At 32.2% G+C, this 17,770-nt stretch overlaps 1 protein-coding gene across 1 annotated transcript; it reads left to right on the forward strand.

Annotated features, from left to right (window-relative positions):
- Positions 1-7,936: 7,936 nt before the first annotated feature.
- LOC112805191 (uncharacterized) lies at positions 7,937-17,468 on the forward strand. Its single transcript, XM_025847597.3, has 36 exons — positions 7,937-8,258; positions 8,336-8,398; positions 8,949-9,038; positions 9,149-9,208; positions 9,407-9,472; positions 9,574-9,639; positions 9,764-9,839; positions 9,917-9,981; positions 10,128-10,220; positions 10,306-10,386; positions 10,474-10,558; positions 10,668-10,711; positions 11,419-11,481; positions 11,562-11,621; positions 11,711-11,764; positions 11,933-11,992; positions 12,063-12,177; positions 12,253-12,380; positions 13,246-13,503; positions 13,612-13,674; positions 13,815-13,904; positions 13,997-14,056; positions 14,259-14,324; positions 14,442-14,507; positions 14,609-14,684; positions 14,780-14,844; positions 14,958-15,050; positions 15,175-15,255; positions 15,341-15,425; positions 15,516-15,559; positions 15,658-15,720; positions 15,908-15,967; positions 16,058-16,111; positions 16,359-16,418; positions 16,702-16,816; positions 17,094-17,468. Exons 1-36 carry the CDS (start codon positions 8,091-8,093, stop codon positions 17,222-17,224), a joined length of 2,967 nt encoding a protein of 988 aa, XP_025703382.1. The 5' UTR covers positions 7,937-8,090; the 3' UTR covers positions 17,225-17,468.
- Positions 17,469-17,770: the final 302 nt, after the last annotated feature.

The following is a 17,770-nucleotide window of genomic DNA, read 5'->3' on the forward strand; positions in this document are numbered from 1 at the left end:
ATCTTAAAATGTGTCATTAAGACACAAGAAATATTACAAGAAAAAATGCCAAGTGTCATCGGATTTAGCAACAAAAGTTAGTGGCAAGTTTTTCGTCGGATTGATCATTGAATTTGGCAATAAATTCATCACCCTAAAATATTACCGCCGGAACAACATTCCCGACGATAACCTCCACAGTAATATTTGGTGGAAAAAAAAAGAAATTTTAGCGCACTACTACTGTCGGATTTACTAGCGGGACGATCTGACGATAACAATGTTTAGTGAAACGCTGCGTTTTGGGCATACGGAAGATGTTACTGTTGGATGAATCCGACGGTAATAATGCCCTGAATGAAAGCGCGAATGTCGTTTCCCCCATTTCAAATTTCACAGTCTCTCTCTTCATCTCCACCCTCTCTATCATCACCGCCACCACCTCAGTTCTTTGCCCCCTCCTGTTGCCGCCGAGAGAACCATCGTCACCACCCCCTCCCTGTTGCCGTCATCCCTTTATGGATACCCCCTATTTCTTCTCCTTCTTCCCTTTCCTCTCTCTCTCTCTTTCTCTTCTTCACCGCCACCACAATCTACCATCACCACCATCCACCACCATAGTAACTTCAGCGACCACCACTGCAACATTAACTTCAGCGTGTTCGCTTATTTTTTGCCTTGTTCTTCATTACAGGTTCTTGAACAACTCTTTTTCAATTCCTTTAATTATGGTTTAATATAGTTTATGTTTGAGTAGAATTTTAACATTAATTATGAATCAGCAGTTTCAAAGTTAGTTTAGTTTAGTTTTCTACTTTTAGCGGATTTAGGTTGATTAAGTTAAGTTACATTCAATACATTAGGTTTGGAATAGTTGAAGTGTTTGGAATTGTCTAATTGTATTAATTGTTGCGTTGATGACTGTTTTGTTGAAATTGTTAGATAATTTTTTTATTTTAGTTTAATTTAGTTTAGGTTTGAGTAGAATTAGAATTTTAATTTTTAAATTTGTTTCAAAGTTAGTTCAGTTTAGGTTTCTAATGTTGGTGTATTTAGGTTGATTAAGTCATATTTGATTTAATACATTAGATTTTGAATGGTTGAAGAGTTTGAAATTGTTTAATTGTGTTAATTGCTGTGTTGATGACTGTTTTGTTGAGAAATTATTGCTGAGATTATTAGATAATTTTTTAATTTTAATTTAGTTTAGTTTAGTTTTGAGTACAATTAGAATTTTATTTTTGAATCAGCTTCAAAGTTAGTTCAGTTTAGTTTTTTAAGCTTAGTGTATTTAGGTTGATTAAGTTATGTTTGATTCGTCACATTAGATTTTGAATGCTTGAAGTGTTTAAAATGGTCTAATTGTATTAATTGCTGCGTTGATAACTGTTTTGTTGAGAAATTGTTGCTGAAATTATTTGATAATTTGATATATGCAGATATAACGACAGAAAGAGGTGTTGTGGATCAGGCTGCTGGTCGTGGTCGTAGCCGTGGTCAGCGTAGAAGAAGGGTTTTGTTCGGTACTCCCGGAACTTCTGGATCCTTTCCTTCTACTTTGATCAGCCCTATCACGCCACAGGTTGCGGGTTTAGCAGACCAGCTGTTCATTATGGTCCCTAACCCCAATTACGTGCCTCCGCTTTTGGCGAGGACGCTGCCTCCTACCGTTCAGCAGCCCGCATCCACGATGACTCGACCTCTAGCGACAGATGTCGCCGCGGCCCCAGAGTCCAACTATAAAAGTAAGGCAACAGCTAATGCCCCTCCACCACCTCCCATCGTACGATTGCGTATTTGGCCTTATGACAGCATAGGGTAAGTATCATATTCAATGCTCACATATTTTCTGTTTATGATTATCGTTGAAAGTGCTTGAATTGTTTCTAATTTAGTTGATTTAGGTTAGAATGATGGTTATTATTTTCTAGCTTTAATGATTATAGTTCCTGTTATTGCTAAAAGTTCCTGAAAATTGATTCCTGTTTAGTGGATTTAAGTTGATTTGGAATGCTGGTTAATGATTTCTAGCTAGTTTTAATGATTATGGTTTCTGTTATTGCCGAAAATTTTTAAAAATTGATTCCTATTTAGTGGATTTAGGTTGATTTGGAATGCTGGTTAATGATTTCCAGTTTTAATGATTATGGTTCCTATTATTGTTGAAAGTTCCTGAAAATTGACTCCTGTTTAATAGATTTAGGTTGATTTAGAATGTTAGTTAATGAGTTCTAGTTTTATTGTTTATGATTCCTGTTATTGCTGAAAGTACCTGAAAATTGATTCATGTTCAATGGATTTAGGTTGATTTGGAATGCTAATTAATGATTTCTAGTTTTACTGATTATGATTTCTGTTATTGCTGAAAGTTCTTGAAAATTGATTCCTGTTTAGTGGATTTAGGTTGATTTGGAATGCTAAGTAATGATTTATAGTTTTACTGATTATGATTTCTGCTATTACTGAAAGTTTCTGAAAATGGATTCCTGTTTAGTGGATTAAAGTTGATTTGGATGGATTCAGGAGATGATCAATGTCATCATGCTGATGTACGACTAGTCCTGGCCTAACTACACGAAGATCTTCATTGAGACCAGGCAGCGCTGGTTTGAGAAATGTGCGGTAATTACTTTCATTGTTTCTTTTTCAAATCTTTTTAGTTAGTTTATATCCTTTATCTTACTTAACTAATTTTAACATTTATTTGTTGCAGCTGCACTTCATTTGCGATGCTGAGCACGATCTGGCTATTCGAAAGATATTCGACCATTGAATGGGTCGGCATCTCTAGCAGATGCTGGATGATATTCGTCATGGGCAGAACCAGCGGACGGACTAGTTCCGACTAGAGATAAAGAAGGCCATGTTAGTTCATTGAGAGACCAATGCTGGGTTCAGGCTTTGGCGTCTCACCAACAGAGCTAACAAGGTATCGGTCAGGCTGTCCAAGTATACCGGTGGCTCAGTGACCTTCATGAAGACCAAATCCAGGCTGGTATGCAGTTCCTTTAATTTTGTTAATAACTTCGTTATATTCTTCTTGCATACCATTACTATGCATTCTAATAATTTTATATTTTGATGCAACTTGTGTAGTTGAAGTCGTTGGACCGCAAGTCCACGCTAGTGGGGACGTCCAAGTATAACCATACGCTGAAGGAGAACAAAGCGAGATTTACTAATTAGCTGTCTCATGACCATTATGTGAGTAAACATGCATCTGATTATGTTCTGCTATAAAATTATTAAAAATTAACTGTATATATGTCTCACTAATCACAATAACTTGTGTTAATTACCCAAAAGTCCTACACACAAAGACTAGAGACCGCGACTCAACAGTCTCAACAAAGTGAAGGACGCCGTCGATGGCTTTGCGGTCTCAATCGTCGATCTCAATGCGGTTTGGCACAAGACCGTCTCAGTCCTGTACAAGAACTGCGTATACGGGATGGGGTCATTTTTCGCTAGCAGTCTCTGCACCTCGACGTTGAGGCCGTCGTCAGATTCTGCCACCAGTCGAGCCATCCAGCCCGACGAAGACGTGGATTTGAGACTGTAGGTATAGGAGCTCCAGCACAACCTTTACCAGCAGGCTCTGGAGCTTAATGATTATTGGAAAAAGTATCAGGAGATCCTCACCCGTGTGATGTCTACCGATGAGCTCAGGTTGGAGTTTAGGGAGTTGTTGGAGCAGATGCAGCATATGGAGGCTTAGATGGAGGTGTAACAGACACAAATGCGCACCGCTGACATCGAACCTGCTGGTGGCTGCACCGTTGCTAGTGGCAACGGTCCTGCTACAGGTGGCCCATGAACATCACCACCTTTTGCGCCGTCGACTCAGGGCCACTGGACTGACGAAAACGACGACTTTCTGAATCTGTAGATATTAGTTTTTATTTATTTATTATTTCATTGTATTTATTTGATGTACTTGACTTTTAACTTGTTTGATCATTGTATTATTTATTTTAAATAAAAAGATTTTATTTTTTATGAATTAACCATTAGTTGCGTGAAAAAAATGTAAATTTAAAATTAAAATTGACCATTAATTTTGAATTTTTAAAAAATTGACATCACCGTCAAAATTACCGTTGGAATCATCTGACGATACTATGGTGCAGAACAATATTTTTTGGCGCCAACATTACTGTTGAAAAAATTTGTCAATAACCAATTAGTTTTCCGAACTGGTTATCCATCAAATTCGACGGTAATCGTAAAATATACGACAATAAACATTTATTGGCGAGGGTTATACCGTCCGATTGTTTCCGATGGAAAATCTGACAGTAGATTGATTAACGTCGGATTTATTTGACAAATACAATGATAAATTCGACGGTACTCATCGTTTTTCTTATAGTAATAGCTAAATCGTATCCGAAAATCAGTCTCCAAACAATTTTTAGTCGAACAATTTAATCTTCGTCAAATTAACATTACCAAATTCGTCTTAAACATTTTATTTTATTAGACATATCAATTCTCAAATAAAATATTAGTAAAAAATTAGATAATTTAATCTCTGAAATTATTTAATAAAAGATATATAATTCTTAAAAATATTTAACTTTTTATCTTAGTCTCTTTATATAAACGAATAATTTAATATGATGAAATTTGTCTAATAAAATAATTATTTAGAAGACTAATTTAGTGATTAAAATTTATTTAAAATTATAATATCAACTAAGTTTTTTTAAAAACTCATTCGAAGTATTATTCTTTTTTATAAGATACACAAATTTTAGTTTTGATCATTAACTATAAGAGAAGCAAAAATGTTGTGGGTGTATAAAAAGTTAGTCATTATATCTTAAAAAATACTAAATAAACAAGTAATTAGTTTTATATCTAAGCTTAACTAAGCTTTTTTTTTGTTTTTCTTATGTGTCTTTTTTGTGTGTAATTTTTATTATACCAATAAGTTATTAAACTAATTTGATTCAACTTAGTTATCAAAATAATTTAGTCATGCAACATCAATGTTATATCTTTGTAATACAAGTGTTGTTTTAAAATTTATAATACGGGTAAAGTATCATATATTTTAGTATCTGATGTTTGGCCTAAATCCTAATTTAGTTCTTAACATTTCAAATGTTTTATTTCAATCTTAAAAATTTTTAAATATCTTATTTCAATTTCAAAATTTTTTAAGCGAGTTCAGATTATTAAATTTGACACAAACAATTATATATTAAAGAGTTAATAACATTCGATTTTATAAATAAAATCGATTCACGAACGATTATTTTTTTTATTTTGAAGTGTTGATTATTGATGTTAAGATTTGGAGTTTTATATAAAAAAAAAGAAATTGAGGAGAAAAATGTTACAAAAAGATTTTAGTTATGTTTTTCTAACATATGGAAGAAGATATGACTTAACTAATAACATTATTAAGGTTCATATCACTCATTCTATTAATTAATAAGTGTCAAATTTAACATGGTAAAAACATTTTAAAAATTTTTTGGGACATAAATAAGATATTTAAAACGTTACAAATCAAATTAGAATTTAGTCAAAGCGTTAAAAATCAAAATACCATTTTATCCTTTATAATATATTTATATGAGAAATACTAAAGGATCATTAAATTTTTATTATTTTTGACCATTATCCATTAATTAGCTATCAACATTTAAAAGTATGAGATAAAAATATATATTATTAGATTATTAGATTAAAAAAATAAATTAATAATTAGATAATAACCTAAAATAATAAATTATAATGGCCTTCTATAGTATATCTCTATTTATATAATGACTAAATTTTAATATATATGTTATACTCAACATAATTATAAAAAAAAAACTTTGTATCTAAATACACATATAAAATTATTTGCATTAAAATTAAATTTTTTTGATAAATAATATTTAAAATTATTTATTTAAAAAAATTAGTTGTAATAAGACGTGATGTGTCTTTAATTAATAAAAATATTATTTATATATTAAAATTAATTATTAAAATAAGTTATTATATATTTTTGTATAAATATATATAATTTAATTCATATTTAATATATATTTTATATTTTAATAAGTATTTAGATGATTGATTTTGATATATACCTATTATAGTTAATAATTAGGGCAATTTACTTATTTAAATTGTTCCACTCTGAATATTACGCAGATACATTGTTTCAAAAACGGATATGTAAATACATTGATTCACATATCTATATAAACTGCTACTGGCAGTACCGGTTTATAAGAAAACAGAAACCACTAGTACCAATCACGGTTTACATGTATTATGGGTTGGTCATAAACCGCTGCTGCCAGCAGCGGTTTATGTAGGTTGGTGTGCGTGCGTAAACCGCTGGTGCCTATAGCGGTTTACGTTTAGTATGTGTCAATGAGCTTCCTATATAAACCATGGAGGGGCCAAATGTAGAGAGGTAGAGTTTTATTCACAAATGGATGGGGAAGATAGTATTAAAAAAATACAATACTCAAAGTATTAAATTATATAAATCAAGACTATTTTTTTTATTCTCATATCTTTTAAAATTTATAAATAATAAAATAATTTATTTTTAGCCAAAAGTTCACTAAATCATATATTTTTCTCTTTAAAAATCACTTTATTCTCTTTTATTTATATCAACCATACAAGAGAGTCTAGGAGAGTTTGAAACATGGGTTGTGTTTTTTGCTGCTGATTTATATTTGAGATTTTAGCTAAATGAATTTTTTTTATTTGTGCAACTTTGTTGTTTTATGCCAAAAATAAAAACTATTTATATTTTATAGTTGATTGATTGGATAAATAATAGTGATAACATCATAATTTTGATGAATAAAATAAAAAATATAAATATGCATGTAATATTTTTTTATTTGTATTTATTATTAAAATGAGACTAAATAGCAAATCAAAGATGGAGTATTCACAGAGAACTAAAATATATAAACTAAGACTAATTTTTTTTTATCTTCATCCCTTCTAAACTTCATGAATGATAAAACAATTTTTTTAATAAAAAATAGTGAATTTTTTTATTTGATTTGCTATTTTTAGTGAAAAAAATTCACTATTTTTTACTAAAAATAAATTATTTTATCATTCATGAGTTTAGTACTCTGTCAATACTCACTCTTTGATTTGCTATTTAGTCTTATTTTAATAAGAAATACAAATAAAAAATTATTACATGCATATTTATATTTTTTATTTTATTCATCAAAATTATGATGTTATCACTATTATTTATCCAAGCAATCAACTATAAAATACAAATAGTTTTTATTTTTTGGCATAAAACAATAAAGTTGCACAAGTAAAAAAAATTCGTTAAGCTAGAACCTCAAATGCAAATCAGCAGCAAAAAATACAATTCATGTTCCAAACTCTTCGAATCTCCTTTGTATGGTTGATATAAATAAAAGAGAATGACAAATTAAATTTTTTTATTTATGATATTATTTAAATAGTATATACCATTAATTATTTGTTTTGTAATTATTGTTTAGATAAAGATTAGTTTTACTATTTGTTTTCATACTCAACGTAAACCTGCTGCCTCTAGCTGTTTACATATGTAAACCAATGCACATAAATCGCTACTGATAGTAGCGGTTTATGACCAATCATAATCATACAAAAACCGCAGCAGATAATAGCGGTTTCCATGCTACCACAGCTCAACGTAATCCGCGACTGGCAGCAGCGGATTCTGTGTTTGTGTAAACCGTAAAACGCTATTGCCAGTAGCGGTTTCCATAGATATATAAAATAATGTATTTGCGTCTTCGTTTTGAAAACAATGCATTTACATAATTTTGAAAGTGAAATAATTTATTTAGGTGAATTGTCCTAATAATTAATACGTCTAATATATTAATTAATGATGAAAAATAAAATAAAATAAAATAGTATATGAGGTGTAAATAATAACATAATTTATTGTTTAAATGTTTATGACGGAAAAACTAAAAAAAAAAAAAAATTAGCAGCACCAGTTTTGGTGAAGATGACAACCATTTTTGTCTACTTCAAAGTTTTCTAGATTCATTAACTGTAAAATTCTCTCTTTCTCTCTCTCTCTGCGTGTTTAGATCTTATTACAGAGACACAGAACCATGGAGCGTAACAACACTACTTCTGAAACATGGCAATCATCGATCCCTCTTCTTGTTCATAAGGCTAATAATAAGGGACCATCATCTTCATCTTCATCTTCGATACCCACCGTTCTCATGCTTACCACTCTTGTTGCTGTTCTTGGTTCTTATGTGTTTGGCTCTGCTGTAACTTCCTTTCTTTTCTTTTCTTTGTTGTCGAATCCATCGTCACAGATTCACACTGATGAGTTCTGTTCTTGCAGGTGGGTTATTCATCCCCTTCACAATCTGGAATCATGCATGACCTCAATCTTGCTCTCGCCCAGGTTTTTCTTTCAACTCTCTTAATTTACATGTCTTGAATGAATATAATTTTGATGCACTATGAGTATAGAGTAGTTTTACACTTCCATCCAATTACGTAATATTACATTGATTGGGCGATATATAAGATGTTTTACATGCATCAAAATTAAACTTATATTTATATTCATATTCATTGAAGAAAATTTCATGCACTAAGCTATTCAAGCCGTGATGTTGATGATTTGATGAACTAGAAGAGAGAGGAAGAGTGAAGGTAGAGAGAGAGAGGGGGAGAAAATGAACTCTTCTCATTTCTTGAAATTTTACAGAATGAAAAAAAAAAACTAAAAAATTGTTTTGTTAGATGGTTACACTTTATGTACCCATACTACAATTAATTACAGCTACACATTAAATAATTAACAAGCTAAATTAATTTTTATTCTAATTGTCATATGCTAAAATGACTAACTAATTACAACTGAGCCTACATCTACTGTTAATAGAAAATGATCTAGATAACATTCATATTTATCTTTTTGTATTTAATCATTGGATTCTTTCATGCAGTATTCCATTTTTGGTTCAATATTGACAATTGGAGCCATGATTGGTGCCATTCTCAGTGGTACAGTAGCAGATTATGTGGGTCGTCGACTTGTAAGTTCCTCCAATTTTATGTTTTCTTTATATATCAAAGGTGTAGCTTTCACTTGTAATTTTTCACTAATGAACTTCACTTTGAATGCTATGTTATTTTTTCTATGAAGGCCATGGGATTTGCCGAGGTTTTCTGCATATTTGGATGGGTTGCCATATCATTCGCGAAGGTATAAAATTGATTGATTTCATTCCCATATATTGAGCTCTAAGTGTTTGTTGAATTGCCGCTTTTCTTTAAAACCAATGAAGTTAGAGATATAATTAATGAAAGGGTTGCAATGAAGATTCTTTGAGTTGAATGTCTTCATTCACAGCATTTCCATTAGTTCAGTTGTTGATATCTAATATATGGTGCTTCTTTGAAGGATGCTTGGTGGCTTTACGTTGGAAGATTGTTTGTGGGATTTGGGATTGGTCTTCTATCTTATGTGGTAGTTATTGTGACATGTAAATAATTTTGCCATCATTGCAGTTCAAACTGTATTCAGTGTCATCCAACACATACAAATGGATAGTTCCCTTTCCATAATAGGTACCGGTTTACGTAGCAGAGATAACACCCAAAAATCTTCGAGGGGGATTCACTACAGTTCATCAGGTAGATCAGAGCTGCACTTGATATTCTATTAAATGCTGTTCTATTCTTATCGAGTGTGCCGCTTATGTTTTGCATGTTTTGTGTGTAAGCTTATTTTAATCCCTATTTGGTATCATTTTGACAGTTGATGATATGTATTGGAATGTCATTAACTTACCTAATGGGAGCAAACTTGAATTGGCGGGTTGTTTCTCTAATAGGTAATGTTGGTGCTGGTGTTAATGTCAATAAACAAACTTTATGCATAGTACTCACATCGATGTTGTTTCTATCTCAGGAACTATTCCGTGTCTTGTACAGCTTCTGAGCCGTCCCTTTATCCCTGATTCTCCTAGGTGGTTGGTAAGTGGGTGCTAGATGCTGTCAGTTTCTTGATCGAGCTGTCTTGGTTGGAACATAACATGCCAATGCAACTGAAGTTTCTCATCAATATTTTCTCATAGTTGGACTAAAAAGTATCATAACTGTTGCTTCACAATCTTGTGTAGTCAAAGGTTGATCGCGTGAAGGAGAGTGATTCTGCTTTGCAGCACCTTAGAGGGAAGAATGCCGATGTTTATCAAGAGGCCACTGAAATTAGAGTATATAATAAGTTTTTGTCCATAAAATTTGAGTATGTTTGGTTACAATAACCGGGACATCACTTTGTAAATTAACTTCTCGCAGGAGTATATAGAAACACTTCAGCAGCAAACAGAAGCTAGCCTAGTTGGCTTATTTCAGTTGCAGTATTTGAAGTCACTTACTGTGAGCTCTCTTAACTAAACCAATTTGTGTCATCTACAGCTTATTTTAACTGTTTGCAAACTTCATAATATTTAGTTACTTGCCTAGGTAGGAGTTGGATTGATGATACTGCAGCAGTTTGGAGGGATTAATGGCATTATTTTTTATGCAAATTCTATATTTATCTCTGCTGGTATGTGCTACTCTTTCTTTATGCTTTTATCTAATGACATTTAAAATTGAGTATCAAATGATATACTTAAAAAATTATTTATGCCAAGAAATATTCTCATGTATGACAGGTTTTTCGGAAAGTATTGGTACAGTAGCAATGGTCGTTGTTAAGGTTTATACTTCCTGTTTCACAATTTAAGTAGCGTAAAGTATTACTTTGGTCCTCAACATTTGGGCAAAATCCTAGTTTAGTCCCTAACGTTTTAAACGTCTTATTTTAGTTCTAAAAAGTTTCAAACATCCTATTTCGGTTCAAAAAAATTTCAAGTGGATTCAATGTTGTCCCACCGTTAAATTTAACATGAATAATTAGCATATTGAAGAGGCAATAACATTTAATTTTAGTACGTAAGTAAAGTCAACCCACCAACGATCACTAATGTAAAAGTTTTTCCTTTAATTATGAGGGTTGATGATTGATTGCTAGGTTTTGGATTTTTTTTACAAGGAGATCTAGAAGAAGTGTTACAAGAAGGTTTTAGTTATATTTTTCTAACGCATAGAAGAAGATATGACTTAAGAATAATGTTTGTTAACATCCACGCCACTCACTCTGTTAACTACTCGTGTCAAATTTAATGGTGGGACAACATTGAACCCATTTTGAAACTTTTTGGGAAAAAAATAGGACGTTTGAAACGTTAGGGACTAAATTAGGATTTGACTCAAATGTTGAGGACCAAAATAGTACTTTATCCAATTTATTATTTCTGTCTACTTAGTGCCATATATGATAAGATGAGATATATGCCACCATTGTTGAATGTACCCTTCATTCCCACGTCTCTTGACACGATTCCTATCATTTTGGTGCTTTAGATCCCAATGACAACTTTGGGAGTATTTTTGATGGATAAATCTGGTAGAAGACCTTTACTACTGGTACAAAGATTGAACATTATTTGTACTTAATTGTGCCGCATTCAGTAGATTCTAAATCCAAAAGTTGGATTATTATGCAGGTCTCTGCAGTGGGAACCTGCTTAGGATGTTTTCTTGCTGCTCTATCATTCTTCCTGCAGGTTCTTTTAATTACAGAATCTGCTCTAGTAAGTTTCTTTCGCATGAATTCATTTTCTTTTCTTTGACTAGTTCTACTACCTATATGCAGGACTTACATAAATGGAAAGAACTCAGTCCAGTTTTGGCACTTGTTGGTGTACTGGTAATATGAATCTTCGACTATAGAGTGAAAATCTCATAAATTTAAATGCAATCTTTCAGTATCTTATTCAAATGGATTCAAAGTCATGAATAAGACTTAATTTGGAAGAAGAATATAAAACTGTTATCTTTTAAAGGTAATTTACATTTGAATCTTGATAATGAGCAGATATATGTAGGATCATACTCCATAGGGATGGGGGCGATTCCATGGGTTATAATGTCTGAGGTAACTTCCTCTTACTATGAGATGAGAATTGAGAATCTTAAGCATATATAACAATAAATTATTTGTGCAGATATTTCCCATTAATGTGAAAGGCTCTGCTGGAAGCTTTGTGACCTTTGTTAACTGGTTGTGTTCTTGGATTGTCTCATATGCTTTTAACTTCCTCATGAGTTGGAGTTCAGCAGGTATGAATCCTTTTCTTGGTGAGGTATTAAAATATATGAGTGAAGTTGGTTGTTAATTTGTTATGGTTGGGGCAGGAACATTCTTCATATTCTCCGGCGTATGCGGGTTGACAGTTGTATTCGTTGCAAGATTAGTACCAGAGACAAAGGGCCGCACACTTGAACAAATTCAAGCTTCTTTGAATTCATATTCTACAAAGAAATGAATTTGGTTTTCTTGTTCTCCCTGTTTGAAAGGCATATACACAAGTTTGCATGAAGGAAGCAACCAACAAGACTCATACCTTATATATATAAAGAGAAATGATGTGTGTATCACCTTTTGTGTATACTTTTGTATACCTTCTTTTTATGGTATAAAAAATCAATTTTTAAATTTTTTTTTTCACTTTTTATCAATCACTTTTAATACAAAATATGAAAAGAATATTAGAGAGATGTGCACAAAAGTAGTGCATGTAATATTTCTGGTCTATAAATATTTGATTTTAGAAATTCAATGTCACACTGTCATGGAAATATTGCTTCGAGGAATACATTTTTTTTTTTTTGGTTTTTAAATGACACTAGGTAGTTATCAATACATACGTATATAGTTATTTATGTACAATTCTTTAACTAGATATTACTACATTCGAAATAAACTCACAGTTCAGTAGTTAAGTCTTCCAAATTTTTTAGTATGAGGTCGTGTGTTTAACAAAATCCTGAAATCTGTTACAGAATATTCGAACAAACTATAATGATTAAGTTGAAACATTCTTCTACATATTGGACCGTCATTAATGGTAACTCCATTGTCAATTCCTCAGACCATGCAGCAACAAAGAAAGTACAGGAAGAGGCGTTTGTGTTTCACTTTCAGAGTTTTTCTGAAAAGAAGTTAAATATATCCAACAAGAGTAAATAAATAAATAATAAAGGAATTATGTATAAATCTGGGTATGAAGAACTAGTCAATACACCCCATGATTCTTATTATTACTAGATAGATATATTGTATAAATATCTTAACTCAACTCAAGTCAAGACTCATTCACAAGTCACTATCACTCCATCACTGATTGATTCATTATCTTTTCTGTCATAACCTTAAAATTCTGTGTAGCTTCTTTGTGCAGGAGAGGTTGGCCAATCATGGAGGACAGTAAGAGCTTGGAACCAAGCCAATCATGGATTCCTTTGCTTTCCAACACTGAATCACAAGTTCATGGTGTTATTACCTGTGATAAACAGATGATGCAGAGTGAAAGTTGTTCCATGCCAGCTACTCTCATACTCACCACCCTTGTTGCTGTCTTTGGTTCTTACGTTTTCGGATCTGCTGTATTTAATAAATTCCCATTTACACACTTTGGTTTGAGTTTGGAATCATCATCAGAATTCAGTATCATAGTACTAATTATTAATCACTGTCACTGACTGGTTTTGCAGGTTGGATATTCATCACCTGCTCAATCTGGAATCATGGATGAACTCACTCTCGAAGTTGCTGATGTTTGAACCTTTAAATTTGAATCACAACCTTCTTTTCATCATTACATTGAAATGAAGTTCAATTGTTAACTATAATGAGATGCTTGAATTGTGACAGAAAACACTTAAGCTTATCTACATGACTAATTCCTTGTATGCAGTATTCATTTTTTGGTTCAATATTGACAATTGGAGCAATAATTGGTGCTTTTGTCAGTGGTAGAATAGCAGATTGTGTAGGACGTCGAGTTGTAAGTTTCTTTTTCTCCAATTTTATGTGCTTAGTTGGTTACTCAACTTTCTTATTTTGATGTTCTTTGGTTATTTGCATTTTGCAAATCAGGCAATGGGATTTGCAGAGGTATTCTGCATCTTGGGATGGCTTGCAATAGCATTCTCAAATGTAGGTTTGTCATTTCTTCGACTTCATTTCTCGGATTAGTCTAGCTATGCCTTTTACTAGAAATTTGAGTTGAGGAAGGTTGCATAATCTTAGTTATCTTTTTTGCAATATTCCAAGCACAATGTCCTTAAATGCAAAAGAATGGAAGAATCTGTGCCGGCGTTAAGATTCTTGGTATTTAACACTTGCTGCTTGATTGAAGGTTGCTTGGTGGCTTTACATTGGAAGATTGTTGGTAGGGTGTGGGATGGGCCTTCTATCTTATGTGGTAATGTTAAGATTCATAAACTTTCTTATAATTTCAGTTCAAACTTCAAATTGCATTCAGCTGATCAAGTCAAAAGAAACACAAATAATTTTTTTTCCCTTTTATATAACATACCAGGTTCCAGTTTATGTAGCAGAAGTAACACCGAAGAATCTCCGAGGAGGATTCACCACGGTTCATCAGGTAAAGTGATAAAATATTCTCTCAAATGTCATTTTACTTGCATCATGTTTTACATATTTCATGCATTGCCTTATTCCAAATCCTTATTATTATGTTGACAGCTTATGATTTGTTGTGGGGTATCATTAACTTATCTTATTGGAGCATTCTTGAATTGGAGGATTTTGGCTCTGATAGGTAAATGACCTTCTTTCTGGTGTTGTTTTAATAAAACATGAAATCAAACAACTGGGTTGATGAAGCTACTCACATCTTTTTCATCTTTGTCTCAGGAATCATTCCTTGTAGTGCACAGGTTCTGAGTCTACCCTTTATTCCTGAGTCTCCTAGGTGGCTGGTTAGTTGTTCCTAGTTGCTTACTATCATTCAAACAAGCAACTAATCATTCTTCACTTTTTATTAAAACGATTGGAGTTGCGAAATGTCACCGATACTTACAATCTTCTGCAGGCAAAGGTTGGTCACTTGGCGGGGAGCGAAAATTCTTTACAGCGCCTTAGGGGAGAGAATGCCAATGTTTCTCAAGAGGCCACTGAAATTAGAGTATATAACAAGCGCTTGTTCCTTCGAGTGCTAAACTCGTGTGTTACAATCTATCTAGAAAGCAAAAGAAAAAAGGAAAAAGATACCACAAAGTCTAACACACTAACATGCACTGTTTTGGTAGGATTATACAGAAGCACTTCAGCAGCATTCAGAAGCTAGCATTATTGGATTATTTCAATTGCAGTATTTGAAGTCACTTACTGTGAGCTTTCATTTTTCGAAGTTAGATTTACTTGGTTCTATCTTAACTTTTGCACACTCTTACTGTATCTTGTTGCTTGATGTAGGTAGGTGTTGGCCTAATGATACTGCAACAGTTTGGAGGGGTTAATGGCATTGTTTTTTATGCAGGTTCTATATTCATTTCTGCTGGTACGTCGCTGTAGGAGAAGATGAATATGAAAATATTAAGAGTTATAGTAATACAATTCTCAAGAAAGCAAAAACTCTTATCTATGACAGGGTTTTCAGCAAGTATTGGAACAATAGCAATGGTTGCTGTTCAGGTCCTTAATCATCTTCATACAATTCTTTTTCATTAGTCTTCTCTTCATGTCTTAGTCTCTTCACAGTGCACACTATTTGGATATTTTTGTGTTTGCAGATTCCAATGACAATTTTGGGAGTACTTTTGATGGATAAATCCGGAAGACGACCACTTTTGCTGGTAAGAAGGTTTAGGTCCTATTTAGTTTCTATTTTCATTTCAATGTTGTCTGAAGCCTGAATTTTTATTGTTTTTACTTTTTTTTAAAGCAATATCTTGAAAACAGAAAACACTGAAAATAAAGACAGAAACAGAATATTTTTGTAAAAATTTTGAATCCAAAAGCTTATTAAGTTCTTGCATACAGGCCTCTGCTTCGGGAACATGCTTCGGATGCTTACTTGTGGCCCTATCATTCCTTTTGCTGGTTCTTGGATTTGCAATTATGCTTCATTAAGTTCTGTTTTCACTTCAGTTTTGCTGAGATTAATCAGTTAATTACGGTTGTCATATGCAGGACCTACATAAATGGAAAGATCTCAGTCCTATTCTTGCTCTTGCTGGTGTACTGGTAATGATTTAGTAGTGAAAATACTTATGTTGTAAAACACTCTTATTTGATTTGATTTAATTTTTACTTAAATAAGTATATAGTATTACATCTTCTTTCAAGTATGAAACTGTCAATCACATAATCTTGCTAGAACTTTTCACAGTGCCTCTAATGTTAGAAAGTTTGTTTCACTCAAACCAATATACATGTGAGGCCATACATAAAGGTAGTTCAATGATTTACATTCTAATTTTATGATGAACAGGTATATACAGGATCTTTCTCTCTTGGCATGGGAGGAATTCCATGGGTTATAATGTCTGAGGTAGTTTCTTATCAGAATCTACTACTGCCAAAAGAAAAAAACTATGAGAAAATTGTTAGATTGTGATGTTTAGGGTTAGGTTTTAACGAAACTTAATTTTGATGTAGTTGGATTCAACTAAATCTTAACCCTAGACATTCGTCTTAATTTAACTCGAAAAATCATATCTAGTATTTATATTTCGCCATTATTATTTTATATATGCTCTAATCATGGAGTATAATTTCTTATCATTAAAATAGTAAGATTTAAGGTTGATTAATTGGAGAATTTTTTGTTTCAGATATTTCCTATAAATGTAAAGGGGTCTGCTGGAAGCCTAGTGACTTTGGTTAGTTGGTTATGCTCTTGGATTGTGTCATATGCCTTTAACTTCCTTATGAGTTGGACTTCAACAGGTAAAAAATTTGGTAAAAAGTTATATAGATCAATCCCATTAAACATTTTTTAAAGTTCCCAAATTAGTCTCTCTGTATAGACGATAAATTTGACACAGGAAGTGATCGATTTGTCTAACGAAATAGGGTTTATTGGTGATTAAAATTTGTTGTAAATTAAATTGTTTTACTAAAATCTTTTAGAGACAAATTTAGAGTATTAGTTGAAGGGAAAAATAAAAAAGTTAAGAAGTTCTTATATGTGAAGTTAATTACTTAATGTATTATGTTTGGGCAGGAACTTTCTTCATATTCTGTGGCATTTGTGGTTTCACTGTTGTATTTGTGGCAAAATTGGTACCAGAGACCAAGGGCCGTACACTAGAAGAAATTCAAGCATCTCTCAATCCATTTTCAACAAAGACATGAATTGTAATGTGTTTGCTTGATCTTGTGGTCCAATACTATTTCCAAGTTTCCATAATAATGCTTAAAGCTTAATATGATTGTTGGATCAAATATTTATCGTTAGGTTAAAAATTATTATAATTTCTTAGAACTATATCCGGCATCAAATGCTAGGGCTTGTTGTCAAGGTGGTGTGCCAAATTAGTTTACGTTTCATGAATTATCACTTAAGACAAAATTGCATATTCATGAGTTTCAATTTTAATTTTTCCTTTTGTTTATTTGATAAATTAAAGGATTTAATTCCATGCAAAACGTATGTTATCTTCTATTTAGATTTTAGAAGATACTGAAAAATTGAGTTAATAGTCAAATTTATCTCTAAAAAATTATTTATTTCTTAAATTGATCATCAAATAATTTGTTTAGTCATATTAGTCTCTAAAAAATAAAATATAAATCAAATTGATCCTTCTGTTAGTTAGACGATGACGTGGTAGGTTAATACCACATGTCACAAGATGATTAGTTGACGTATTAAGTCAATGACACTCAACATGCCACGTG

This window comes from Arachis hypogaea, chromosome 6 (genome assembly GCF_003086295.3).
Source record: "Arachis hypogaea cultivar Tifrunner chromosome 6, arahy.Tifrunner.gnm2.J5K5, whole genome shotgun sequence".
NCBI lineage: Eukaryota > Viridiplantae > Streptophyta > Magnoliopsida > Fabales > Fabaceae > Arachis > Arachis hypogaea.

Excerpts from the sequence above, each read along its gene's own strand:
- LOC112805191 (XM_025847597.3), top strand. The coding sequence starts at position 8,091 with ATGGAGCGTAACAACACTACTTCTGAAACATGGCAATCATCGATCCCT. Across the intron at positions 9,473-9,573 it reads TTGGTCTTCTATCTTATGTG|GTACCGGTTTACGTAGCAGA; the intron begins GTAGTTATTGTG and ends TTTCCATAATAG. Across the intron at positions 15,051-15,174 it reads AAGAGGCCACTGAAATTAGA|GATTATACAGAAGCACTTCA; the intron begins GTATATAACAAG and ends CTGTTTTGGTAG.